Here is a 27,588-nt window from a genome sequence, read left to right as displayed (position 1 = left end):
GCTGGTCTTGAATCTCAGTGAGTGGCTCTCCTTCCTTCTTCTCAACTGATCTCCTGCACGGGCGATATGTATTTACAATTGATTGATCACTGTTTAGTGACTAATAACGTGTCAGGTCCTTCTTAGTGCAGATCGAACTCTACCGATCAAGTGACACGGGGTCAACTCCACCAGAGAGCACCAGTCACCTCAAGATTACAGGTACACCTTGCTGATGAGTAAAAACAGCACAAGACCTAGATCTAAGGTTTCCTGCCGACTACCTTTGACCAACACCTCATCTCAACATAGTGCACGCGATGTCAAGTTACCTAGACTAGTAGCCACATTGCAACTTGGTCGACAAAATTTGACATGCACTAAGAAGGACCTGGCAAACATGGCACTGGTCACTAACCAGTAGTCAATCAATTGAAAAGACTAAACACGTATATATCTAATGTCGAGATTATCATGGACCAAGTATGTTAAATGTAAAGGGAATTTCAATCACTTTTACTGTAAAAGTTTATTTAAGTGACAGTATATATTTACAACTCAACAAAAGGAAACGTCAGAGGAAAATGTTGCAGTCTCACAGCAATAGTGGAAAATATATTAACGACCACCATGAGCAGTAGTTTTATCAGTCCTTCGGGTTTCTTTATGTTTGTCGATTAACTCTTGTCGACGTTGTTCATGGTGACGTATAAGATCCTGATGTTGAATTTGAACATCACCTAAAGCTATTCGTTCTTCTTCTAAGCACAATCGTGATCTGTAATGTCCAAAAAAGTCAAAACATGTACTAAACAATATATATTTACTTGATAAAGGAAATAACCTTTCGTAAAGTTAACTAAATCAAACTCTTTGGACACTATTATTTAGATAAGTATTTATTAGAGTTTCTTAGTACACTTTGTTTAATAAAACTAATGTGAGAGAAAAATAGAGGAAGACTATTACTTCAACTACTTTGTTATTCATCTTGTTGTACTGATTTACTACGACAATGTGAGCCGAAGCACTGTTTTGTCATTTTCATGTTGATTGTAATTTACTGATTGATTAGACAGGATGCAACTATCAGTATTTAGTAATTTACTTCATTGAAGAAGCATTATCAGAACCGTAAACAATTGGCAAGAAAATGTTAATGTGTAATATGTATTCTGTACATTATCGTAAACCCCATTCCTATTGATAAGACAAGATATCCTTTTTGAAATCACTGTGAGTAAAATGCTGGACGACTATTGTAAAATGGTGAATATAATAAATTTATTTCCTAACCTTGTTAAATTCAGATTAACAGTTCAGAGACTGTTACTAAAGAGTTACCACCTAAAACCTAATCTTCAGTATCGATGACATTATTGAGATGACTGTGAATGCTTTCTAAACATTGGACCTGCAATCGACGTCGTTCAGTCGTGACATCCAGATATATAGTTCTCAAATAATATTTAGCTGATTAGTGATGTGTTCATAATAGTAGTATGTGGTCTAAACAACACAACTAGAAATTTGAATTGAATTTACATTAAGTTTGTTCGTCGCCACTAAGAGTGAAAGATAGTAAGGGTTTTTAACATGGACAGTGATAAAGGTAAGCGGCGTAAGATTTCTAAATATGGAACTTCGATAATGCGATATGAAGACGAAGTTTATCAGAATTATGTGATATATTAGCGCAATACATTTCGAACAATCTGATCACACATATACTTGTTAAGACATTTTTATATGAAAATTAAAAGGTCAACTAGACAGGTTAAGGTAAGAAAATAAATAAAGTACACAAAAACAATGTGATGACTACTCTGGATAATAAATCAGCATTACCAGGATAGGTTAAGGCTAAGAACAAATTGTTTTTGAACACATAAGGGGGGTTTCAATTTCCGTATAGCCAAGGCTTCAATAAACCTTAGTATACGTCCTTGAAGGCTTTTGTACAACACTACAAACGCTGATTCGATGTCAACCTTATGACCAGTTTCAACCAAATGTTTCGCAATGGAGGAAGATGTTTGTCTATCCTGTGATCTTATTTGACCATTGGAATTCATTTGGTTCTTCAGCCATTTAGGTATGTGTTCCGCCACCCTTATTTGCAGATCACGATTGCTCCTCCCTATGTACGTGTTTCCGCACATACATGTAAATTGGTATACACAATGGGATGTGACACAATCGCTTATGTGTTGTTTAGGTTTTTGGTGAAACATCGACCTTGTCTTTTCAATGATGACAAGTTGAGCTGCATAGAATGTCCTGTTTATGGCTAATTTTAGTCTCCGTCTCAATATGAGACTATTTGAGTCACTTCTAAATGGTAATGTAATATAAACTCGCTTTTGGGTGCCAGAAGCGTCATAGGCCTAATCGTATTGCAACTCTTCCAGCGGTTTATGAATAACCATTATTCAATAACGTATCAGTTAAAATATATAAGAACACTCGTCTAAATTAGAGCGAATGTCACAGTATTTGAGCGCCAAGTTGATGTAAGACATTAAATAGGAATAATATATATTTGTAAAATCTCAGCGAATGAATTTGGAGTAAATCCAACGTTTCGCCTGGCAATCTGGTCCAAGCTTTTTCAAGGAATTATAATCAAATATCAAAATTATCGAATATAAATAGGTACATGGTTCTCCGGGTTCATTGTACACTGAATAGGTCATCCAATCAATGTTAACAAAGTCTACACTAGGTATGTGTATTAGTGTGTAAGAGATGTGTGATGTGAAATGATAAGCGTTAATATAACATATTGTATAGAAAACGTAAGAGGTGAGAGGAAAAATTACATTTACACTATATATTGTCTCTTATCAGTGAATTTATAAGGAGATACCTCAAGAGTTGATGAGTCAGAATATTTTCTTAACTTATAGAATAATATATACACAAATAAATGTATGTATATATCTTTGAAATTCAGACATTTATGATCATATTGTAAATTTTTAAAAACTGTATGTATGTGTCATTTCTAATGTTCCAGTTAATTGTTTAACAAATTCCGATAAGACAACTGATTAGAATCATTGAAAGCAATTGTTGTCAATTAGATAATACGAAATAGATAAAAAACGTTAAGGAGTTCAGGTTTTTACTTATTAATGATTAGCTGCCATGCACTGCTAATTGTATTCCATCCCTCCTATTATTATTGTTTGGATCAGCCCAAATGTATAGGGCTTCAGCTGTTTGCCTTTCCTTGTAAGAATTGAAATCTTTTTGAAGGATTTTTGTGTGAACGAAATCAATTGTATGACCCGATTCTATCGAGTGTAATGCTATCGCTGATTTGTTCTCTCATCTGAGGATTTAGGAATGTGTTTCAAACATCGTTTGTGTTCCTTCACCCTCACATTCAGTTGTCTCGATGTTTCACCTACATATGTTGCATTACAGTCACTAGAGTTGGCCTCCTTTATGTGCATTTACAAGTTCAGCTACTCCTGTGGAGATAGCTACATCGGGCGTACTACTAGGCAACTTAACCAACGAATGAGTGAACATCTACCAGCATGGTTTGGAAAGGGCCAAATAAAAACAATACGAACTTCTATCTTGGCACATCTAATTGATAGTGGTAATATTGTTGATAAATTGAAATCATTCCAAGTGATCTATCGTATACCTCCATCATTTCCCAACGGAGTTCGCTCCCGTCTACTTCATATAGCAGAAGCCATAGGAATTCGTACATTCCATCCCAATTTATGTGTACAGAAAAAATTCGTAACCCCCCTATCCCTTCCATGGCCGGACATAACTTAATAAATGACATTATTATTATTTGTAAAATTTATTTTTCTATAGTTGAAAGCGTGAGTCTCCACAAAACCCCTTCTATAATAAATTTATTTTTATTTATTATCTTAATTTGGTTATCATTTTTTTGTAATTTTCTACCTCTTTCCGTTTGTATTCTTCACTATCTATTTACTTACACACTTCTTATTACGTAATGATTTTAATGTTTTGTGATTACTATTCTAAACAATGGTTCCCTTTGATAAATTTGAACAGAGAAATGAGAAGACAAATTTTGTGAGATAGTACCACTTCGTGCTTTCTCGTCAGTCACATACAAGCAACATGTTATTCGTGTAAATACAGTTTTGAAGATAAGGTCAAAATTTCTTATTTAGCATGACATTCACTCACTAGAACCATGGTAAACAAAGGTCAACGTACAGTTGTTTTTGAACACACAAAGTCGGACTTTTCCGACCAATCAAGATAGCTTCGAGTAGTTTGAGTGTGTGTGGGTTTTGATGACATGTCACAACTCTAAAGGCTGATTTTGGGTCAATTTGATGACCACTCATCATTAGATGTTTTGCAATGGACGAGGCTGGGTTTCTTGATCGATCTTGAGATGACGGGCTAGGTGGATGAATCATTACTATTCTAGTCTATTTACCCACGTTTGACCTCTTATGTTTAATTATTGATAAGACTTTTGTTATCGTAATTTACTATTCTTACTACTATCAGTACACCTGTCTTTCCACTATCAACTTGTACTTTTAACTATTATGCTTGATTACGTATTCTATTTCATTGTGATTATTGACACAAATAGCCTTGATTGGTCTAACATTTTCATATAAATATTCATGTATATTAGAGTAAAGCCTGATGGCAATCTACGAATTATCACGGAAGTCAATAGTTTGGACGCAATCGGAAGTAGACTTATCCCCCGATAGTTGTTGTTACAGGAACGAAGTGAACCCTTTTTAAAGATAGGGATAATTATCGACCGATTCCACGATGTTGGAACACTCTCTAACTGCCAAACCTTTGTAAACAACACAGTTAGTTCCTTAACCAGAAAGTCACCACCATCTTTAAAAAGGGCCGGAGGTAAGTCATCTGGGCCCGGTGATTTGTAGCGTTCCTTGAGAACTTCCGCCTCGTTTGGTGGATCAGTCGTCACCGGCCATGGAGGGCAGGATAATCTGGTTGGTGTTGCCGGAGCAGCAGGCCAGTTGAACTGCCCTTCAAAGAATATCCTACATTTTTCACTTCTGGATAACATTTTTTCGAAACGATTCATGTTTAATTGTGTACTAAGATCAATTTTACTGTCTCAACTCCTTCGCTCTCACCTTGTTAATTCGCCCTTTCATTGCATCTATGTGATATGTAGTAATGTGGACTAATATAAAACATTTATGCTAGGTTCTACATTGTTTCTGACTGACTGAAGTATGAAGACTATCGCACCAAAGTTATATGTTCTCTGTTCTTTGTGATGAGTGACTAATAGTGTGCACAAGAAGAGGGGTAGCATATACTAGCACATAAATATCAACTTAATAATAGAGGACTAAAATTAGTAAAACCTTACCTATACATTTTCATCAAATCATATCGATCGACAAGATTTATTTTGTCTTGAATTTCAGATAACTGTTGTGGAGTTAAATAATCATACATGCTGTCATGTATACCACGGTAACCATGTAGATACCATTTGAAGGCCCATGGTGGCGGAAGTAGTTTTACCTATAGTAAATAAAATATCAGTTACACAGATTTTAAAACATAAGAATTGGCACAATAGGCACAGCTTTAACTTAAATAAGGATGACATTAGTATGATAACTATCAGCAGTCAACAAATTTGGTTTATAAACTAATACCATTACATTTCTTTAGTAAATATAGAAAAACTTGTTAAGTGGGACATAAAAACCAATTTAATGTTTAGTATAGTAGATCTACGTTTTGACTGTAGATAACGTTTCATAGTGTTTCAAAATTACATTAGCAAGGCAGAATACGTGACCGTGGTTGAGATAAATGTATATCAATGAGTTACTACCAAAAAGAGATATATAATAAAAATACAGTTAGTCGTATACAACGTAGAACCTGGCACGTGTGTACATTGGTTCAAGTTTCCACATTATATTAAGACAGTGAGATAAAATGATCAGGCTGAATTCTAGAGTACTAGTGTGGTGTGGTCTACTTATATCTATATAAGTAGTATATGGTGTTGGTCAGACATAGAATGTATTTTGGCAGAAGACCGATGAGGAAAGAACTGAAATGAAGCGCAATCGTTTGGAAAATGCATGAGCAATGGAATTAGAGAAGAAACAGTGAAGATTGAAACAATTGGTTGTTAATTTGCAAATTGACTGTTCATTGTTTGGTTATCAGAATTTACCGAGATAGTCTGTAATGTTTGCCTAAATACATTCGATTGTCCCCAGTCGTGTTCTGTTCACTACACTAGGAGTAACAGGATCAGCCATAGAGAAAGAAATGCAGTATAAGATTTTGAGACCCAGGATCTAACGCAAGACAGAGTGGATTCATTCATACCGCTGAGATAGATTATAAGCCATATCACACGATGTCTTTAATCACCTCTTACGACCATTGCACTGACACCAACCAGGTAGTCTACACCTGCTAACATGGTTCAAAATAACAGTCAACAACTTTACGGACTGACGCCATATCTTTGTTTGTTCGCCCCCCCCCCACAGCTTTCTTTGAACTTACTCCTACATGAGACAACACTTGATGTAGGCGGTGGACAGGCATACGTAACACATATCCCAAGCACATCAACTGATAGAAATTTACTACCTCATCAATGTGTGCCTGGTCCTACGTTGTAGCTGACTGACTGACCTCGTCAATCGATTTGCCATCTCTACTTAGTACCCTATTCATAACCCAGTAGTCACAAAATACACGAGTAATGCTTTGAAGAAATCAACCAAACTTCGTTGATACAAGTGGAACAATTAAGGATCCTAAGAATAAATATATTATTAATAATGTTCTACTTGAAAAAGTCTAACATCATTAAAAAAAAGAATCCCCTGTAAATGTAACAGTAAAATGTTAAAAGATTCAGAAAATAACTAAATTCATATATGGATATACGAAAGTGTTCATATAAAAGTAATAATAAATAACTCTGTAAGATGAAAAACTTTTAGATCTTCTATTTGAATGTGGGCAGTAAAAATGGAACTTTGATTTGCTAAATACTCTGAAATTAAGTGATAAATCAATATTTATCCCTGATTTATATCATTTATTGATCAAAAATATCATAATAGAAACATGAATAACTGATATTAGAATTATTAAATCTACTGGATGTAAAGTGACTTTTAGATATCAATGTATGACAACGGGTTATATTGTTTGCAAATTTCATAATGTGACTTCCACTTGCGAACTTTGTATAAAAGCCTTTTATCTTGAGGCGTGAAAAAAAACATTTTACTGGTCAGTTTTTTCGTCTTTTGGCATCAGTTCACCTATAGGAAACTTGTATCTGTAATTTTATTTTGGTGAGTAATCGTCAGTTAGACATTCCACATATATTCTGATAATTGATCGTACGACAATAAACAGCTTTCTTAATATTTCTCCTATATGACATATTGCCCAAAACGAAATAATTTAGATTGATATCCTGTTCAAAATCAGCAAATATATATGGAAAAACAGTGGGTATAACGTTTAGTTTTTAGTTTCATTGCAAACTGAGTTCAGTTCATATAACAATATCAAACAGAAAAGAGAAAGTTGCTATGATTAAGAGAATCAAATGAATATCCACCAAAAATATTGGTAAAATTAAGTGGTTCCTACTTTTTTATGATGATATGGTAACAAACATATATTACTGTCGCATTTACCATTCATAAAGGTTGTGAGTATAATATCTAACATGTTTTCTTAAAAACGAACAACAACTGCAACAAGCAAATAAATTAAGTAACAAGATATGACTACTAATGAATAAGATTTCCTGATATTATTATGATAGAAACATACTTTCTTATCATTAATTGGGACAGGATCAGAAGGATTATATGGAATACGTGACATATCAAATGGAAATCGACTTTCATCCAATGGAGCATCACGTAAATACAAAAGGTTACGATCTAGACGTTTCTCTAGTAATAATACTTCAATTGACTGAATGGTTGGATTATATAATTCATACTGAATTTCAACAGCTAAAATAGTAGATAATGAGAAAGTGATTTGACTGTTAGTTAAAAGAGAGTATTATATTTTAATGTGTACGAACGAAAAGGATTCATCGAAAGTTATCAGATTTGTTAAATATGCGATATAGCTAGAATTACTAAGGGAAAACAAAACTAATTTTCAAAAAAGAACCATACACAATCGGTAGAGGGTTTCAGGCTAACACATTGTTAATAAGTACTGATTATAATAATGTAAGAGCATACATTATTGACCAAAATATGTTTTCTGAATAACAGCTATATGAATTAATTTTTTCAGTCACTGGATCAGAAAGGTTGTAGCATTATTCTTTGCTGTGATACCACCTAGTGACGTATTGTTATAAACGTAAATGATGCTGGTCATAACTCTAGGGGTTTCTTGTTATAACAGTCCTTTCACTTCTCACACGTATGTGGGACGTTAAATTACCTTAGACGAATATCTACACTAGATTCCCACCCAGTGTCTATTCTACAGGACTTCAACACAACTCGGATCAAGAACACGAGATTAGCCTGACTACAATGTCAATATATTTCCACACCAAAATCCGACACAAGGAACAGTCAATCAATAAGTGTCCATCAACAAGGAACCGTTAATACATAATAAGGATAGGGGAATATATATAACACATAACACCTATCATCCTATCTAATGTCTGACTCATCAAGACAACCCGATCGTTGCTGCTACCTTGACGTGGTGGTCGGGCTTGCCTATCGTGATGATTCAATCGAGCTGTACTGGCTGGAACAATCGTTCCTCAAGGTCCTACCATGCCAGGCAGGTCGTTTGAAGAGCGGTGAGACTAAAAGCAGCAAACCCAAGGTCCGAAGGCGAAGTCGTACTGCTGACTGTACAGAGGTGTGACAGCAGTAAGGTGTTTCCTTCAGACAACCAGCATGACAGCAATGCTGCCTTCACACAAGGAGGGGTGGGGTTAGAAAAGGTCGACCCTAAAAATGCACACCTCGCCTTATCCCACGGATATCCGTCTCCGGCGGTAAGGTCCTTTGAAGAACGGAGCTAACACAAAAACTACCCACAAAAAGGTCGTGTGTGACCGACCTCAAGCAGTTGTCCCTTGGGCACTGCGGTCACGCTCTCAGGTCATTAAGACCACTCCTAACCCAATTTCCTTTTCAGGTACCTCTAGAAGAACCCTTCCACGGTGTGGGCAACCGGGAAGTGATAACTGCCCTCATACCTCTAACAGCACTCAAGACCACTGTATTCATAATCAATCTCCTTCTTCAATTCCTACTATTCCTTCTACCTTGACTTTCAACACTAAACTTCCTCTCTCGGTTTCCTCCTCAAGTGTCACCATGGCCAACGATTCTAGTGCGCGAAACGCTGTCCCAGGTCTACTAAACTACACATTGGAGCCTTCAACGTACGTACCCTATGCCAAATCGGTCAACAGGCCTCCTTAGCCAAAACCCTAGAATCTCGTACCATTGATGTATGCTGTGTCTCCGAAACACGCATACAGGATCCTAGTGTGGTCATTCACTTGACCTCACCTCGCCAAAATGGACAGCCAACGAAATACATCCTCCGTGTATCTGGCGACCCGTTGGCTAGTTCTCGTGGACTTGCAGGTGTAGGCATAGCACTAAGTACAAGGGCAGAACAGGCACTATTAGAATGGATCCCCGTTAACAGTCGCCTGTGCTGTCCGGCTAAATGGCTCCGTAAGAACTCGGAAGGATAGGGACACACGTCGTTGCCTTCTCGTCGTTTCTGCCTACGCTCCCACTGACTGCAGCCATGATGAAGTAAAAGATGAATTTTACAGAAAGCTCTCTGAGCTTCTTCAGAAAGCTAAGCGCTCAGACATAGTAGTCGTAGCGGGTGACTTTAATGCCCAGGTAGGCAGCTTAATTCAAACAGAAAGACATTTAGGTGGGTGTTTTAGTATTCCGGCTCAACGAACCGATAATGGTGATCGTCAGTTGCAACTATGCTCAGACAATCGTTTATTTTTAGCAAACACTAACTTTAAACATAAGGAGAGACATAGCCTAACATGGCGACCACCTGCATCAAAACAACGATGGACTCAAATAGACCATATTGCCATCAGCCATCGTTGGAGAGGCTCGATTGAAGATTGTCGCTCGTATTGGAATACTTGTTCAGACTCTGATCACGCTTGAATACGAGCGCGCATTTGTCTGCGCCTCACTGGACGCAGGAAAACTACACTAAGAAGACCCATTAGGATTGAACTGGAGGACGAGAAAGCCAAATGCGAATTCCAGAAACAACTGAGTTCACATCTAGGCAGTTCTGTAAACGAGACTGACCCAGATGCTGCTTGGAAAGACACACGAACAGCTGTGGAAACAGCAGTAACATCTATTCGTTATTTAAACCATAGGGCTCCAAAAAACCAGTGGATTTCTTCTAAGTCTATTTCACTGATGGATTCACGTAAACTCATCCCATCAGGCTCTGAACACGACGAAGAGCGTAAACAAATTAGATCTAGGTTAACTAAAAGCCTAAGGAACGATCGTGAGCAGTGGTGGGCAACGAAAGCAAAAGAGATGGAAAAGGCAGCGGCTGTAGGCAACACCAGGCAACTATTCAGACTAATAAAAGAAACCGAAATTAAGAAGTCAAATGTTAGTGAAACGATCTCGGCAAAAGATGGAACCCTTATCTGCTCTCAGCCCAGACGTTTAGAACGATGGGTGGAACACTTTAAGGAGCAGTTCAGCTGTCCTTCAGCTACTGCACAACTACCCACTATTCCCAGACAGTCTGAATGGAACATTAAAGCAGGTCCCCCGACCCTACCTGAAGTTCAAAAAGCTATAACTAATTTGAAACGAGGAAGAGCAGCTGGTCCTGATGGATTGGCTCCAGAGGTCTTTAAATATGGTGGTCCAATTTTAGCGATTAGGTTGACTAATATTCTGGCTAAAATCTGGGAGACGGACGTAATCCCATCTGACTGGTCACAATCTCTTATTGTCCCAATATATAAGAAGGTGTCCAAATCATCCTGTGATAACCATAGAGGGATTAGTCTGACTAACATAGCATCTAAAATACTAGCCTCAATAATTATAGGGGGCCTAACTAAGACTCGTGAACTCCAAACACGAGAAAATCAGGCTGGCTTCAGACCTGGTCGTGGCTGCATCGACTACATATTCACTATTCGTCAGGTTTTAGAGCACAGACATGTTTATCGGCGTCCGACAATGATAGTTTTTCTTGACTTGAAAGCAGCATTTGACTTTGTAGACCGAGAGGTTCTGTGGCAGTGTCTGTCATTGAAAGGTGTACCTCAGAAGTACATAAACCTTGTGAAGGCTCTTTACTCGAACACAACCAGTCGAGTGAGAGCTTATGGCGAACTATCATCTGACTTTACAACCTCAAGTGGTGTCCGACAAAGTTGTCCACTATCCCCATCTTTGTTTAACTTCATTATAGACCTATTGCTGGAAATAACACTCTCGTCGACTGAATTTTCAGGAATTGATCTTCTACCAGGAGGTTCACTTATCGACTTAGAATACGCAGATGACATAGTCCTGTTTGGTGAACACGCTGGCAAAATGCAGTCTTCTGTTAGAACTGTGTAATAATGCCAGGATATTTGGGATGCGTTTCTCCCCATCTAAATGTAAATTGTTACTCCAGGACTGGCCTGCGTCAACACCTGAACTAAGGATAGGGAGCGAAGTAGTCGAACGTGTCGACAACTTCACTTATCTTGGAAGTCTGATCAGCCCTAATGGGTTGGTGTCTGACGAAATCTCAGCACGGATTCAAAAGGCTCGTTTGGCTTTTGCCAACTTACGTCACCTATGGCGAAGACAAGATATCCGTCTATCAATTAAGGGACGAGTATACTGCGCAGCAGTTCGTTCTGTTCTACTTTACGGCTGTGAAACATGGCCATTAAGAGTAGAAGATACTCGTAAGTTACTAGTATTTCACCACAGATGCCTTAGAAATATTGCTCGCATCTGCTGGGATCACCGGGTAAGTAATAGTGAGGTTAGACGCAGGGTATTAGGGAATGATGGTAAATCAGTTGATGGAGTCATGAATCTTCATCCACTGAGATGGTTGGGCCACGTGTTACGTATGCCTGAACATCGATTACCACGACGCGCAATGTTGACTAGTGTAGGGGATGGTTGGAAGAGAGTTAGGGGCGGCCAAACCAAAACATGGCATCAGTGCTTGAAGTCACTAACTTCTAGTCTGAGCCATGTTGGTAGATGTAGACTACCTGGTTGGGGTCCGCGTGACTATCGTAATAAATGGTTGGAGACTCTGGGTGACATGGCTCAGAATCGATCACAATGGCGTAGGTTTATACATTCTTTATCTTCCCTTAAACCTTGAGATTAAAATTTCTCCATAACTTTTTTTCCTTCCTATACTATATCCTTATATACAACCTTTCTTTATATACTACCATCACTAAATTAATTACTTCTATGAATCCGGTGTTCATCTTGTTGTGCTAACGAGGTATGGCAACTTGGACCGATGCATATGTGTGCCTGGTCCTACGTTGTCGCCTACTGACTGACATCAAGACAACCAATCATCGTCATTCTCGCCCATACATCACGTATCCATTATTAAAATATAAAGAGAAAAACACACGAGATGAGTTACTCACAGAGTATAAGATATGTGGTCGCGTGAAGGTAATGGAGGTATATTTTTTTAAATTGAGTGAGCGAGTGTAGCTATCTACATGCCCATTGTTACAAACCAACTATGAGGAATACAAATAAAAGATCCGTTTTAAAAAAGAACAAACCTGTTTTCTCAATCACGTTACGAAGAGTAAATTTTGTCCACAAACCTTCATTAAAGCGTTCTATACAAATACCCATGAATCGATGTGATTGGTCTGGCGCAAATTTATCAGCAGTCCTTACGGCAACAACTGACCCTAAAAAAACAACATATATTAAGAAAATGCTAAATTTGAACATTATAAAGAATTGAAATTATGTATAAAGCTGGAAAGGCAAGAAATAAGTCAAAGTGTAAGTTGAATAAGCTAGTACTGATGAATTATTTCGTACAGTTTAGACAAACTTTGTTTTAATATATATATGATTATATCATTGCTTTGTAGCTATATTTTTATATTGGTTTTGATTCATTAATTAATGTTATATTTTCATCACTCAAAATGAAAAGTTGATTAACCACAAAAATCATAGTTTCCCAACTCAACAGTCCTATTAGTCGATTTGCAACCTTTCTGTTGTGGTTAATAGATAAATTAGTAGGTCGTAAACGAGTCTAATCATTGTATAAACACATCAAAATCCATCAACATGAACCTTAACTAAATCTTACACGTAGGGAAACTTGTCAATATAATAAGTACCAAGACCAATCAATTTTAAACGTACGCTCACAGTCTGGCACATTGGAGACTAACGACTTTACAATTATCTGATACAGATCAATAGAACTAAAAAATTATGAACGTGTTTTGTATGAAACATATGATATAATGACAATTACGAACAATGTTGATTTATTTAACAAGCTAGTATATAAGAACAGTTTCTACAACAACACCTATTTTGAAATTCCGCATTATTTAAATTCCATAATTATCTTTCTAGAATAATTTACTGAGACAATTAAAAAACAACACATCTACAAAACAAAAATTTATGTAAAAGGCAATCCAGTAGGTTTGCTGTGTGATTTAGTGATAAAACCAGTCACCCAAAATATTTTAAATGAATCAAAGCTCAAATCTATAACTTAATGATTGAAAGTGAAGAGATCAAACAACTGAGCTACAAACCTATAGGTCAATGAACTACGAAAATAATATATGCTAATAAAGACGTTGAGAATATGAGACTTTTTAGTATGACTCCCACACTGCCAAATCAGAATATTGTATATCAAGAAACTCATCAGGATGGTGTTGTATAGATGGTTCTTAAGCGAAAGGGTTAGATTCATCCTTAAACTACTGATGACAAAACAGATTGGGTTAATCCGACACTAGAAATGGTGATTGAGTGGTACAGGGATCCAGCCGAGAGGTTAAAACAATTATCCGGATTATTACGGAGACAGGTGTGTAAGTATACTCTTCATAAAACATTTAAATTACATTATTAGTACAAAAACATTGAAATTCACTAAATCTAAAACACATCTTTTTCTATTTACAGAAGTGCTTGATATAAATACATGGTATAGTAATTATATAATAACGTGAATAATTGATAACATTGCCTAGAAAACTATTGGATTAAACAAAATTTGTATTTGGTTTATCAAAAAGTCGGTAGATTACATACTGTATTAGCTCGGCTTAGGTACCAGCAATATAGGAATCCCTTTAATATTTACTTTTAGTTTAGTTTGGAATTGCCGCATGAATATATGAAGTTTACTATTAGAAATATTTTTGGCTCATGGAAACGACTTTAAGAATTCAGTTCTTTATAATCAATGTCTTATCAATCATATTTTGTTTTCTAGCTATCTACGCTGAGCGCTTGCTAAAACATTTTTTTTCTTGTTAATATTCCGATAAAGTTAGTTGCTGTCCTATTCTTGAAGACGGTCGTTAAAAAATTATACACAATAAATGTAGTGTAGTGGCTTTGCTTCGTTAATCAATCACCCCAGTAACCGTTATAATATAAATCGCAACGGTGTTTAAAATCAGAAGGCAAAGAGAAGCGGCAACTGCAGTTTATCATCGGATAGCGCAGACCACAAAGTTATGAGCACATCAAACGAATCTGACGCAGAGAAGCGAATAAGCATATCAGTCAGCCACAACATAGAACCTCGTACATACGTACATCAGTTCGAGTTGCCATGCCACATTAGTACAGAGGTACAGTTGTCGGTTGAAGTCCTATAGTGGTAGAAGTAGTAAGAGTATAAGCAGTAATTCAAAAGATTGGGGTTTGAAGATGTTATTCAAGGAGTATTATTCAGAGTAATAAATTTGGAAAGAGAATACAGATAGAGACATGAAGAATTCAGAAGATTAGAATTTGGGAGAACACAAAGAGTGGGTGCACCTTTGCCATTGCTAACGACTTTGTGTTATATCTGGCCGATTGTGAACGCTATATTCGCTTCCCTAACTAGTTCCGTACCCCCGAGCTAGAACTACTCCGTGACTTGAAGACCAGAGAAAAGGCACAAAGTGTATGGGAAGCACTTTACTACAGGGTTCATTTATGTACAGAAAATATAGGGATTTTATAGTAATTTAAGAGTCCTTGAGTTTTACCGAAAATTCTAGAATACTGCTAAACATAGTAGCAGTGCATTAATCAGCCAATCAGGATCTCCACATGTGACTTTTCCATTTTCGTTATTTTAGTAACATAACTTCTAATTAATCGCTGATTGGTTGAAATGCTCCTTGATGACCCATGAGCTTGTCATGTCGCTTGCGGGAAAATTGCAGGGTCATCTCAACATTTTGAGCCATGTCATTCAACGTCTATAACGATCGATTGCTATCATCTCGCGGATCTCAACCAGGTAGTCCACAGCTACCAACATGGCTCAGTCCAATTGTCAGTGACTTCATGGATTTGTGCCACGTTTTAGTCTGGCCGCCCCTATCTTTCTTCCAACCTACTCCTGCACCATAAAGCATTGCACGTCGGGACAGTCGGTGGTCGGGCATACGTAACACATGTCCCAGCCATCTCAACTGATGAAGTTTCACTACTTCATCAATCGATTTGCCATCATTACCTGGTACCCGTTCCCTAACAACTGCACTACTTACTCGGTGGTCCCAGGATATACGGGCAATGCTTCGAAGACACCTATGATCGAACACTAGTAGCCTACGAATATCCTCTACTCTTATCGGCCATGTTTCACTGCCATAAAGTAGGACACAACGAACTGCTGAGCAGTAAACTCGTCTTTTGGTTGGTAGAGGGATATATCGCCTACGCAATAAATGACGCAAGTTGACGAAAGCTAGACGAGCCCTCTGTATCCGTGCTGAGATTTCGTCACAAACCAGACCACAAGAGCTGATGAGACTCCCAAGATAAGTGAAGCGGTCAACACGCTCAACTACTTTCACTCCCAATCATTAGTTCAGGCGCCGATGCAACCCAATCAGTCAGTTACAACGTAGGACCAGGCACACATATGCATCGGTCCAAGTTGCCATACCTCGTTAGCACAACAAGATGAACACCGGATTCATAGAAGTAATTAATTTAGTGGTGGTAGTATATAAAGAAAGGTTGTATATAAGGATATAGTATAGGAAGGAAAAAAAAGTTATGGAGCAATTTTAATCTCAAGGTTTAAGGGAAGATAAAGAGTGTATAAACCTACGCCATTGTGATCGATTCTGAGCCATGTCACCCAGAGTCTCCAACCATTTATTACGATAGTCACGCGGACCCCAACCAGGTAGTCTACATCTACCAACATGGCTCAGACTAGAAGTTAGTGCAACCCAATCCTGAAGTAACATTTTGCACTTCGAGGGGGAGAATAGGAATAAAGTTCCACATACTTGAACCTTTTGCCCTAGCGATGCTAGGTGATAAAAGGACGTGAGAAGGGTTAGTCGTGGAGATAAGAGAGTTATTAGGAAGTGTAGGAAGAATTTGAATGTGACCAACTAGGTCTTGTGTGCTGGTACGGGTATGAGGCCTAATATCACTTCCCGGCTGCTCACACCGTGGGAAGGGTATTTCTTGAGGAACCTGAAAAGGAAGTTGGATTAATGTTGGTCTTAACGACCTGGGAGCGTGACCGCAAAGCCCAAGCCCCCAAATGCCCTGGTACGGCCGAGGGTGGGGAGAGTCCACTCTCCCTCTCGAAATGCTCTCACATAGTCACGCGAATATATAGCCTCTGCCAGGGAAGTCCTACTCACTGCCTTCTCGTGGCGGGGGTGTTGTTTACGAAATCGAGAGGACGAAAAGCGAATCTCCGGCGCTTTAACCGGGTTGGTGGACACAGAGGGTCCACCTAGGGGAGTTGGAAAACCCTGGTTCCAAACCAATGGTGCACATGGGCTCCAGTATCTTGATGGAACGAATGGAGAATGAACCTGTTGTTGGTCACCGGCTACCATGGGACTGCATCTCCTCACGATGCTCCACTGCCTTGTGGGTTGGACCTCTAGGTCAAAGGTCAAAAGCTCGGGGTGTGGTCTTCTAAGAAAACCACCTGCTTCAGTCTGGGCACCTGTGCAGTATCACAGCCCTCACACAAATCGAATGAAATGACGCACTACACTAACTACACTGCTCGTGTGGCGCATATGTATCTGGTGCCCTTTTGTACCAATATATACGTGTTTAAATAAATAAATAATAGAGTTTTGAACAATCTACGAATTATCACGGAAGTCAATAGTTTGGACGCAATCGGAAGTAGACTTATCCCCCGATAGTTGTTGTTACAGGAACGAAGTGAACCCTTTTTAAAGATAGGGATAATTATCGACCGATTCCACGATGTTGGAACACTCTCTAACTGCCAAACCTTTGTAAACAACACAGTTAGTTCCTTAACCAGAAAGTCACCACCATCTTTAAAAAGAGCCGGAGGTAAGTCATCTGGGCCCGGTGATTTGTAGCGTTCCTTGCGAACTTCCGCCTCGTTTGGTGGATTAGTCTTCACCGGCCATGGAGGGCAGGATAATCTGGTTGATGTTGCCGGAGCAGCAGACCAGTTGAACTGCCCTTCGAAAAACTCTGCTAATCGTCCAAGACATCGACAGATGTTAGTGACTGACATCCCGTCATCTTCACAGATTGTTTCGCTTACACCAGACTTCTTTCTGCTAGTGGCTCGGATGAGTCGGAAGAGCTTCCAGCAGTTACCAGATGCAGCTGCTGCTTCCAGCTCATTAGCACACTCCGACCACCAGGCTTCTCGATTCTTACGCAAGCTTTGCCCAATTTCGTTAAGTAACAGCCTTCGTTTGTGGTCAAACTCACAGTCACCCGGAGTACACTGACGGGCTTCGATGAGTTGTAAGGAGCCTGAGGAAAACCAGTGCTTATAAGCGGGACGTTTCGTGAAGCCGCAAGCGACTTTACTCGCCATTTTCATGGCGTCGTGTAATTGCAACCAATGCTCATCTATACTTTAGCTAGCCTTGAACCTAGCTCTGTTTGATAGTTAGTTGCCACAGAAGCTGCTATGTTGTATGGTGTAGGAGTAAGTTGAAAGAAAGATAGGGGCGGCCAGACTAAAACGTGGCACAAATCCATGAAGTCACTGACAAGTGGACTGAGCCATGTTGGTGGCTGTGGACTACCTGGTTGAGATCCGCGAGATGATAGCAACCGATCGTTATAGACCTTGAATGACATGGCTCAAAATCGTTTGTAATGGCAAAGGTGCATCCACTCTTTGTGTTCTCCCAAATTCTAATCTTCTGAATTCTTCATGTCTCTATCTGTATTCTCTTTCCAAATTTATTACTCTGAATAATACTCCTTGAATAACATCTTCAAACCCCAATCTTTTGAATTACTGCTTATACTCTTACTACTTCTACCACTATAGGACTTCAATCGACAACTGTACCTCTGTGTTAATGTGGCATGGCAACTCGAACTGATGTACGTATGTACGAAGTTCTATGTTGTGACTGACTGAAGCTGCAACCAATTTACGGAGATCGATCCGTTTGGGACGATGAATTTATTGGCCACTGAAAAGTAAGATTAGCGCAAACAAGGGCATGATCAGACTCCAGATAGGTACTCCAAAAGGAGCGGCATTTTCGTACACAACCACGCCTGCGGTAACTGATCGCGATGTGATCAATCTGAGTCCAGGTGGCACATTGGCGATGACTGTGCCGGAAGTTATTGCTAGCCAGAAACAGGTTGTGGACTGCGCACAGTTGCATTAGACAGTCCCCGTTATCTGACCTGCAACCAATAAGTCTCCGTCAGTTACCTAAACGACTCTCTTCTGTGTCTAGACACCCGACCTGAGCGTTCAAGTCCTCGGCTAGTACTACAATATCTGTCGAGAGAACTTTCTGGAGAAGAACTGTTAACTGGTGGTAGAATTCGTCCTTGATTGCATCCGGGCTGCAATCTGTCGGGACATAGGCGGAGATGACGAAAAGACATCGTTTCTCACGCCGATTTCTTCTCACTTTGATGGAACTTTGTAATCTAACAGCACATAACCGACTGATAATGAGGATCCAATCGATTAGTGCTGCCTCAGCTCTAGCGCTTAGTGCGACACCAACGCCAGCAAGACCAGACGAGGATGCCACAGGGTCCCCGGATAAACGCACGTGAAACAAGCTTTTCGGAGTGACAGATGGATAGCGAATTTGTAGTACTTCACCAGAGTCTTGAATACGAGTCTCGGATAGACAATAAACATCGACATTAAGACTCTCTAAGGACATAGACAGCCCTATCTGTTGTCCGATCTGCATTACTGTGCGAACGTTGAAGGAAGCCAGTTTGAACGGCGTACGTGGTTTCAGTATTCATAATCGGTGGAAGCATTCACTTTCAACCAGACAGTGACTGGAGATCGTTTAGATAAGATAGGATTTCCACCATAGGCGACCTGCTGTATAAGTTGGAAAATAAGAACACACAAAAGTGAGAATAGAGTAGACAAGTGACGTAATATATAAAAAAATAAAAATGCATGTTATCCAGTGAATGTGAATTGCCCGAATTTTAATTGAAGCTAGAATAGTGTTTCCAGTAGTAATTGTCATTTCATTTATTTATACGTGGGCTGTGATACCGCCCGGGTGCCCAAACTGAAGCAGGTGGATTCCTTAGGGGGCCACACCCGGAGCCTTTAACCTAAAGGTCCAACCCACGAGGCAGTGGAGCATCGTGAGGAGATGCAGTCCCATGGTAGCCGGTGACCAACGATTGATTCATACGCCATTTGTTCCTTCAGGAGCCTGGAGCCCATGTGCACCATTGGTTTGGAATCAGGGTTTTCCAACACCCCTAGGTGGACTCGCCGTGTCCACCAACCCAGTTAAAGCGTCGGACATTCGCTTTTTGTCCTCTCGATTTCGTAAACAACATCCCCGCCACGAGAAGGCAGTGAGTAGGACTCCCCAAGCAGTGGTTGTATGCATGTGGCCATGTGAGAGCATTTCGAGAGGGAGAGCGGGCTCTTTCCACTCTCGGCCGTACCAGGGCATTTAGAGGCATTAGCTAACAAAAAGTTTGGCGAGGGCTGTACCGTTAACATGGGTACTGATAACGAAGAATGTGTCAATGTCGTAAGTGCTGTCACGGCATGTGCCAGACACCCAACTGTGCAACACGATATAGAGCTTTCTACCCCGAAACAATTAATGGGCGATACACCATTAGATATTGGTGGCCAAGTTGCTACAGCAGCGACTTATTATCCAGGTAGAACCATTGTTGTCCCGAGTAGTTCTAATCTGGATGCTGCGACTGGTGGGAAATGGATGACGCAGAAACGTAGGAGAGAAGGAAAGATAGCCAAAGAAAGCGCTCGTTTAGTTGAAAAGTCCTTGTTGGACTCACATTCTACGTGTCAGATTACCTGTCAAAGTCCGAAAGTAAGACGATATTTAACCCTATCGTAGATGGGAAAAGTTTGACCTCATAAAACATTGTTGTGAGTCATTTGGTCGACTCACACGACACTGTTAAAAGGAAAGTTAACAGTAAGATGCCAGCAGTTAACAGACAGGATCTGACATCACGGTCGAAAGCCGTGAACACGACTTTTAAAGAGGTTAAACACGTTCCTAGTTTAATTACTTGGAATCTAGAAGAGGGCATAGTCGAAAAGTCATGTCACTGGTTCTCGCTCACATGTTACATGTTGTCGCGGATTTGTAATGTCGTTATTTATTAACTATTCACAACTTTTTTTTCGTCACACGTCAATTTTCGTAGTCTTTGTGCTTGTTGCATAGCGTTTATTCCAGTTTATTAGCAGCTTGACGTATTTGTTGCACACTACCTGGGTGAATGTTTAACAATCCTAATTTGGTTATTTGTAACAAGGCAGACAATGAGCCTGCTAAAAGACACACACACGATCTGCAGTTAGTGGAATATGTCGTCAGAAATGTGTTGCCTGAAGAGGTTTCAGGGGTACATATCACGAAAGTAATAAGACTCGGTAAATGGGTTGAAGACGAGACCCAATAAAGGAGGATCTTGAAGTTAGTACTCGGGAATTTTGAGGAAAGAGACGTAATATCGAACAAGGCATACAAAACTCGTGAATCAAATATTCATATTCGACCAGATCGACCACTTGAGGATCGAATCAAGTGGAAGAATGATCTAAACTCCCTTACGATGAGCGTTTAAAACGCCTAAACCTCTTCCCCTTGTCTTAGGGACGCGAGGTGACCTTATACTGGCATTTCGTATCTTTAATTATGATTCGGGTACTAATATGTCTTATCTTTTTGCTCCATCCAGCACTGATAATCTCCGAGGTCATACCAAGAAGGTTCACAAACCGCGATCTAATAAACTAAAGGTGGGGTCCCGTTTTTCTCATCGAGTTGTCAATGACTGGAACGCCTTACCCGAATAAGTGGTATCAGCCCCATCAGTGAACATTTCCAAGGAGAAACTGGACCTTCACTGGAAGGCAAACTGTAGGGTTTAACACAGGTTCACCAACCTACTATCCTTATTACTGAAGACTGAATGCACCAACAAAAGGTGTCCTGGGAGGGAACTCGGGACGTATATGATTTGATCACGGCTTTTGAAATTTCTAGGAATCTCCTGTTATAATCAATCCTAGGTAGAAGTGTGAAAGATTTAGGAGATACTAATACAAATACCACTATCCAGCATATGGTAAACCGCTATCAGATCACCTCGTAACCTATGGTAATATAGCAGAAATAGGTCTATCTTCGTAAGATGGGTCAAGAAGACCATTCACCATCTTGGTCCGTCCTCTTTAAATCCTTCCAAGCGTAGCTGCTTCGTATTCAAGTGAAAGAATTGCTGCTTGGACATCATATTCCAAATATAACCTCACAAGTGTTGGGTATAATATCGCAAACATCATTCCATCTGAATCACAAATTACCCATTATACCGGGGAGCCTTTGGCAGCTACTACTATAGTTACCCATATTTCTAAAACTGTCTCATATTATGACTCCTAAATCTTTACGACTAGTAACTTTGGGTAATGACATTCAGTTTGTTTCTCAGATATGTAATTCGACACATTGATTGAATTGTATTACTACACTCTCACTATAATTGATTTCTAATCACTTCTGGTTTTTCCACTCAACCACCATATTCGAATCTTATTGTAATTGTATCTTACCAGTCGAGCTGAATGTGTATACGTCACCCATAAGCAATAGAATATATGACTGCTACACTTGGTTGTTCACGTCAAATCGAAGAAAAAGACTGGATTTTTCTTTGCGGGACTCCATTCCTCAAAACCACATGGCGACAGAATACCTGTTATTCTCACTCATTGCAATATATATATATATATATATATATATATATATATATAAATCTAAAACTTAGGTGAGAAAGCTTATCGAAGACTTTACTTAGAACTATCCAAGTCAAATCTGCTGGGATATTTCTATTTTTAATTCCAGTCTGACCTCTTTCTAGTGAGTTTTGGTAAATCAGAAATGAAAGAATCCCATCACTTCTCTAAGCTCATCTTTCAATACAGGGGAACAGCCTTTTGGGACTATTTTCGTAGTAGGTGACTTTAATGCTCAAGTAGGTAGCTTAAATCAAACAGAAAGACATTTAGGTAGGTGTCTGGTATTTATTTATTTATTTGATCACATAAATATTGGTACAAAGGGTCACCAGATACATAAGCGCCACACGAATCTCATTTCATTTGTGTGAGGGCTGGAATACTACCGCCCAGGTGCCCAAACTTAAGCAGGTAGTTTTCTTAGGGGCCCACACCCGAGGCCCCGACCGTTGCTGCTACCTTGACGTGGTGGTCGGGCTTGCCTATCGTGATGGTTCAATCGAGCTATACTGGCTGGAACAATCGTTCCTCAAAGTCCTACCATGCCAGGCAGGTCGTTTGAAGAGCGGTGAGACTAAAAGCAGCAAACCCAAGGTCCGAAGGCGAAGTCGTACTGCTGACTGTACAGAGGTGTGACGGCAGTAAGGTGTTTCCTTCAGACAACCAGCATGACAGCAATGCTGCCTTCACACAAGGAGGGGTGGGGTTAGAAAAGGTCGACCCTAAAAATGCACACCTCGCCTTATCCCACGGATATCCGTCTCCGGCGGTAAGGTCCTTTGAAGAACGGAGCTAACACAAAAACTACCCACAAAAAGGTCGTGTGTGACCGACCTCAAGCAGTTGTCCCTTGGGCACTGCGGTCACGCTCTCAGGTCATTAAGACCACTCCTAACCCAATTTCCTTTTCAGGTACCTCTAGAAGAACCCTTCCACGGTGTGGGCAACCGGGAAGTGATAACTGCCCTCATACCTCTAACAGCACTCAAGACCACTGTATTCATAATCAATCTCCTTCTTCAATTCCTACTATTCCTTCTACCTTGACTTTCAACACTAAACTTCCTCTCTCGGTTTCCTCCTCAAGTGTCACCATGGCCAACGATTCTAGTGCGCGAAACGCTGTCCCAGGTCTACTAAACTACACATTGGAGCCTTCAACGTACGTACCCTATGCCAAATCGGTCAACAGGCCTCCTTAGCCAAAACCCTAGAATCTCGTACCATTGATGTATGCTGTGTCTCCGAAACACGCATACAGGATCCTAGTGTGGTCATTCACTTGACCTCACCTCGCCAAAATGGACAGCCAACGAAATACATCCTCCGTGTATCTGGCGACCCGTTGGCTAGTTCTCGTGGACTTGCAGGTGTAGGCATAGCACTAAGTACAAGGGCAGAACAGGCACTATTAGAATGGATCCCCGTTAACAGTCGCCTGTGCTGTCCGGCTAAATGGCTCCGTAAGAACTCGGAAGGATAGGGACACACGTCGTTGCCTTCTCGTCGTTTCTGCCTACGCTCCCACTGACTGCAGCCATGATGAAGTAAAAGATGAATTTTACAGAAAGCTCTCTGAGCTTCTTCAGAAAGCTAAGCGCTCAGACATAGTAGTCGTAGCGGGTGACTTTAATGCCCAGGTAGGCAGCTTAATTCAAACAGAAAGACATTTAGGTGGGTGTTTTAGTATTCCGGCTCAACGAACCGATAATGGTGATCGTCAGTTGCAACTATGCTCAGACAATCGTTTATTTTTAGCAAACACTAACTTTAAACATAAGGAGAGACATAGCCTAACATGGCGACCACCTGCATCAAAACAACGATGGACTCAAATAGACCATATTGCCATCAGCCATCGTTGGAGAGGCTCGATTGAAGATTGTCGCTCGTATTGGAATACTTGTTCAGACTCTGATCACGCTTGAATACGAGCGCGCATTTGTCTGCGCCTCACTGGACGCAGGAAAACTACACTAAGAAGACCCATTAGGATTGAACTGGAGGACGAGAAAGCCAAATGCGAATTCCAGAAACAACTGAGTTCACATCTAGGCAGTTCTGTAAACGAGACTGACCCAGATGCTGCTTGGAAAGACACACGAACAGCTGTGGAAACAGCAGTAACATCTATTCGTTATTTAAACCATAGGGCTCCAAAAAACCAGTGGATTTCTTCTAAGTCTATTTCACTGATGGATTCACGTAAACTCATCCCATCAGGCTCTGAACACGACGAAGAGCGTAAACAAATTAGATCTAGCCTAAGGAACGATCGTGAGCAGTGGTGGGCAACGAAAGCAAAAGAGATGGAAAAGGCAGCGGCTGTAGGCAACACCAGGCAACTATTCAGACTAATAAAAGAAACCGAAATTAAGAAGTCAAATGTTAGTGAAACGATCTCGGCAAAAGATGGAACCCTTATCTGCTCTCAGCCCAGACGTTTAGAACGATGGGTGGAACACTTTAAGGAGCAGTTCAGCTGTCCTTCAGCTACTGCACAACTACCCACTATTCCCAGACAGTCTGAATGGAACATTAAAGCAGGTCCCCCGACCCTACCTGAAGTTCAAAAAGCTATAACTAATTTGAAACGAGGAAGAGCAGCTGGTCCTGATGGATTGGCTCCAGAGGTCTTTAAATATGGTGGTCCAATTTTAGCGATTAGGTTGACTAATATTCTGGCTAAAATCTGGGAGACGGACGTAATCCCATCTGACTGGTCACAATCTCTTATTGTCCCAATATATAAGAAGGTGTCCAAATCATCCTGTGATAACCATAGAGGGATTAGTCTGACTAACATAGCATCTAAAATACTAGCCTCAATAATTATAGGGGGCCTAACTAAGACTCGTGAACTCCAAACACGAGAAAATCAGGCTGGCTTCAGACCTGGTCGTGGCTGCATCGACTACATATTCACTATTCGTCAGGTTTTAGAGCACAGACATGTTTATCGGCGTCCGACAATGATAGTTTTTCTTGACTTGAAAGCAGCATTTGACTTTGTAGACCGAGAGGTTCTGTGGCAGTGTCTGTCATTGAAAGGTGTACCTCAGAAGTACATAAACCTTGTGAAGGCTCTTTACTCGAACACAACCAGTCGAGTGAGAGCTTATGGCGAACTATCATCTGACTTTACAACCTCAAGTGGTGTCCGACAAAGTTGTCCACTATCCCCATCTTTGTTTAACTTCATTATAGACCTATTGCTGGAAATAACACTCTCGTCGACTGAATTTTCAGGAATTGATCTTCTACCAGGAGGTTCACTTATCGACTTAGAATACGCAGATGACATAGTCCTGTTTGGTGAACACGCTGGCAAAATGCAGTCTTCTGTTAGAACTGTGTAATAATGCCAGGATATTTGGGATGCGTTTCTCCCCATCTAAATGTAAATTGTTACTCCAGGACTGGCCTGCGTCAACACCTGAACTAAGGATAGGGAGCGAAGTAGTCGAACGTGTCGACAACTTCACTTATCTTGGAAGTCTGATCAGCCCTAATGGGTTGGTGTCTGACGAAATCTCAGCACGGATTCAAAAGGCTCGTTTGGCTTTTGCCAACTTACGTCACCTATGGCGAAGACAAGATATCCGTCTATCAATTAAGGGACGAGTATACTGCGCAGCAGTTCGTTCTGTTCTACTTTACGGCTGTGAAACATGGCCATTAAGAGTAGAAGATACTCGTAAGTTACTAGTATTTCACCACAGATGCCTTAGAAATATTGCTCGCATCTGCTGGGATCACCGGGTAAGTAATAGTGAGGTTAGACGCAGGGTATTAGGGAATGATGGTAAATCAGTTGATGGAGTCATGAATCTTCATCCACTGAGATGGCTAGGCCACGTGTTACGTATGCCTGAACATCGATTACCACGACGCGCTATGCTGACTAGTGTAGGGGATGGTTGGAAAAGAGTTAGGGGCGGCTAAACCAAAACGTGGCATCAGTGCTTGAAGTCACTAACTTCTAGTCTGAGCCATGTTGGTAGATGCAGACTACTTGGTTGGGGTCCGCGTGACTATCGTAACCAATGTTTAGAGACTCTAGGTGACATGGCTCAGAATCGATCACAATGGTGTAGGTGTATACACTCTTTATCTTCCCTTAAACCTTGAGATTAAAATTGCTTCATAACGTTCTTCCTTTCTGTACTATATCCTTATATACAACCTTTCTTTTTATACTACCACCACTAAATTAATTACTTCTATGAATCCGGTGTTCATCTTGTTGTGCTAACGAGGTATGGCAACTTGGATCGATGCATATGTGTGCCTGGTCCTACGTTGTAACTGACTGACACCCGAGGCCTTTGACCTAAAGGTCTAACCCACAAGGCAGTGGAGCAGCGTAAGGAGATGCATTCCCATAGTGGCCGGTGACCAACAATTGGTTCATACTCCATTTGTTCCTTCGGGATACTAGAACCCACTTCGTAGTGTTACTATTTGGGTAAGAATTAAACACGATAAATAATTCAGTGCAGATGTTCCGAAAATTATTTGCATATCTTGAGGCGTATATAAATAACTGCCAGGTAATTTTTTAATGAATGGGAATTTTGTTATCAACCCAATGTAGTTCAATAGTCGCAGTATTGAATTACGCACTTACAGCTTAACGACTATACTATGGTCAACGTAAAAGATTTCTGACCGATATTTAATATTGTTATTGAAGAATTTAACAGAACCGATACAAAACATATGACATACTTCGTCTCCTTTTTTGGTTCTTGTGGTTGGACTTCCCATAACCTTTGTGTTTTTAGGGCAGGATACGCAACAAAGTCCGATTTTCGATATTTATCTAGAGCCTCATTACTTATTTTCTCTAAATACTGCTTTCTGTATTCAGGTGGTAGTCTTTGCCGAGAAAACCTACAAGGCACTAAAGTATGGAGTAAATAAAAAGTAGTTTTAATACAAGCTTACTAAGAATTGGAACTTTGGAAACTCTTGGAATCACTCTTGTAACAAACATACTAGCCATGGACTTAGAAATTACCTAGT

General features: G+C 40.1%; 1 protein-coding gene across 1 annotated transcript; it reads right to left on the bottom strand.

Moving 5' to 3' along the window:
* Window positions 1–486: 486 nt before the first annotated feature.
* On the bottom strand, window positions 487–27,588 carry Smp_138670 (39S ribosomal protein L19, mitochondrial precursor, putative). The gene is made up of 6 exons (XM_018790231.1): window positions 27,511–27,588; window positions 27,292–27,466; window positions 12,842–12,975; window positions 7,828–8,015; window positions 5,363–5,520; window positions 487–757 (listed from the first exon to the last, which is right to left on the bottom strand). Exons 1-6 carry the CDS (start codon window positions 27,566–27,568, stop codon window positions 598–600), a joined length of 873 nt encoding a protein of 290 aa, XP_018646407.1. The 5' UTR covers window positions 27,569–27,588; the 3' UTR covers window positions 487–597.

Source organism: Schistosoma mansoni (genome assembly GCF_000237925.1).
Source record: "Schistosoma mansoni, WGS project CABG00000000 data, supercontig 0126, strain Puerto Rico, whole genome shotgun sequence".
NCBI classification, from domain to species: domain Eukaryota; kingdom Metazoa; phylum Platyhelminthes; class Trematoda; order Strigeidida; family Schistosomatidae; genus Schistosoma; species Schistosoma mansoni.
Note: the sequence above shows the minus strand (reverse complement) of the source record. Positions and strands in the feature narration are given on the sequence as shown.

What these genes read in the sequence shown, in the direction of transcription:
- Smp_138670 (XM_018790231.1), bottom strand. Translation starts at nt 27,568, where the DNA reads ATGGCTAGTATGTTTGTTACAAGAGTGATTCCAAGAGTTTCCAAAGTT. An exon ending in GAACCAAAAAAGGAGACGAA is followed by an intron (nt 12,976 to 27,291) that starts GTATGTCATATG and finishes TGTTTTTTTAGG; the next exon opens with GTCAGTTGTTGCCGTAAGGA. An exon ending in GATTTGATGAAAATGTATAG is followed by an intron (nt 758 to 5,362) that starts GTAAGGTTTTAC and finishes TGGACATTACAG; the next exon opens with ATCACGATTGTGCTTAGAAG.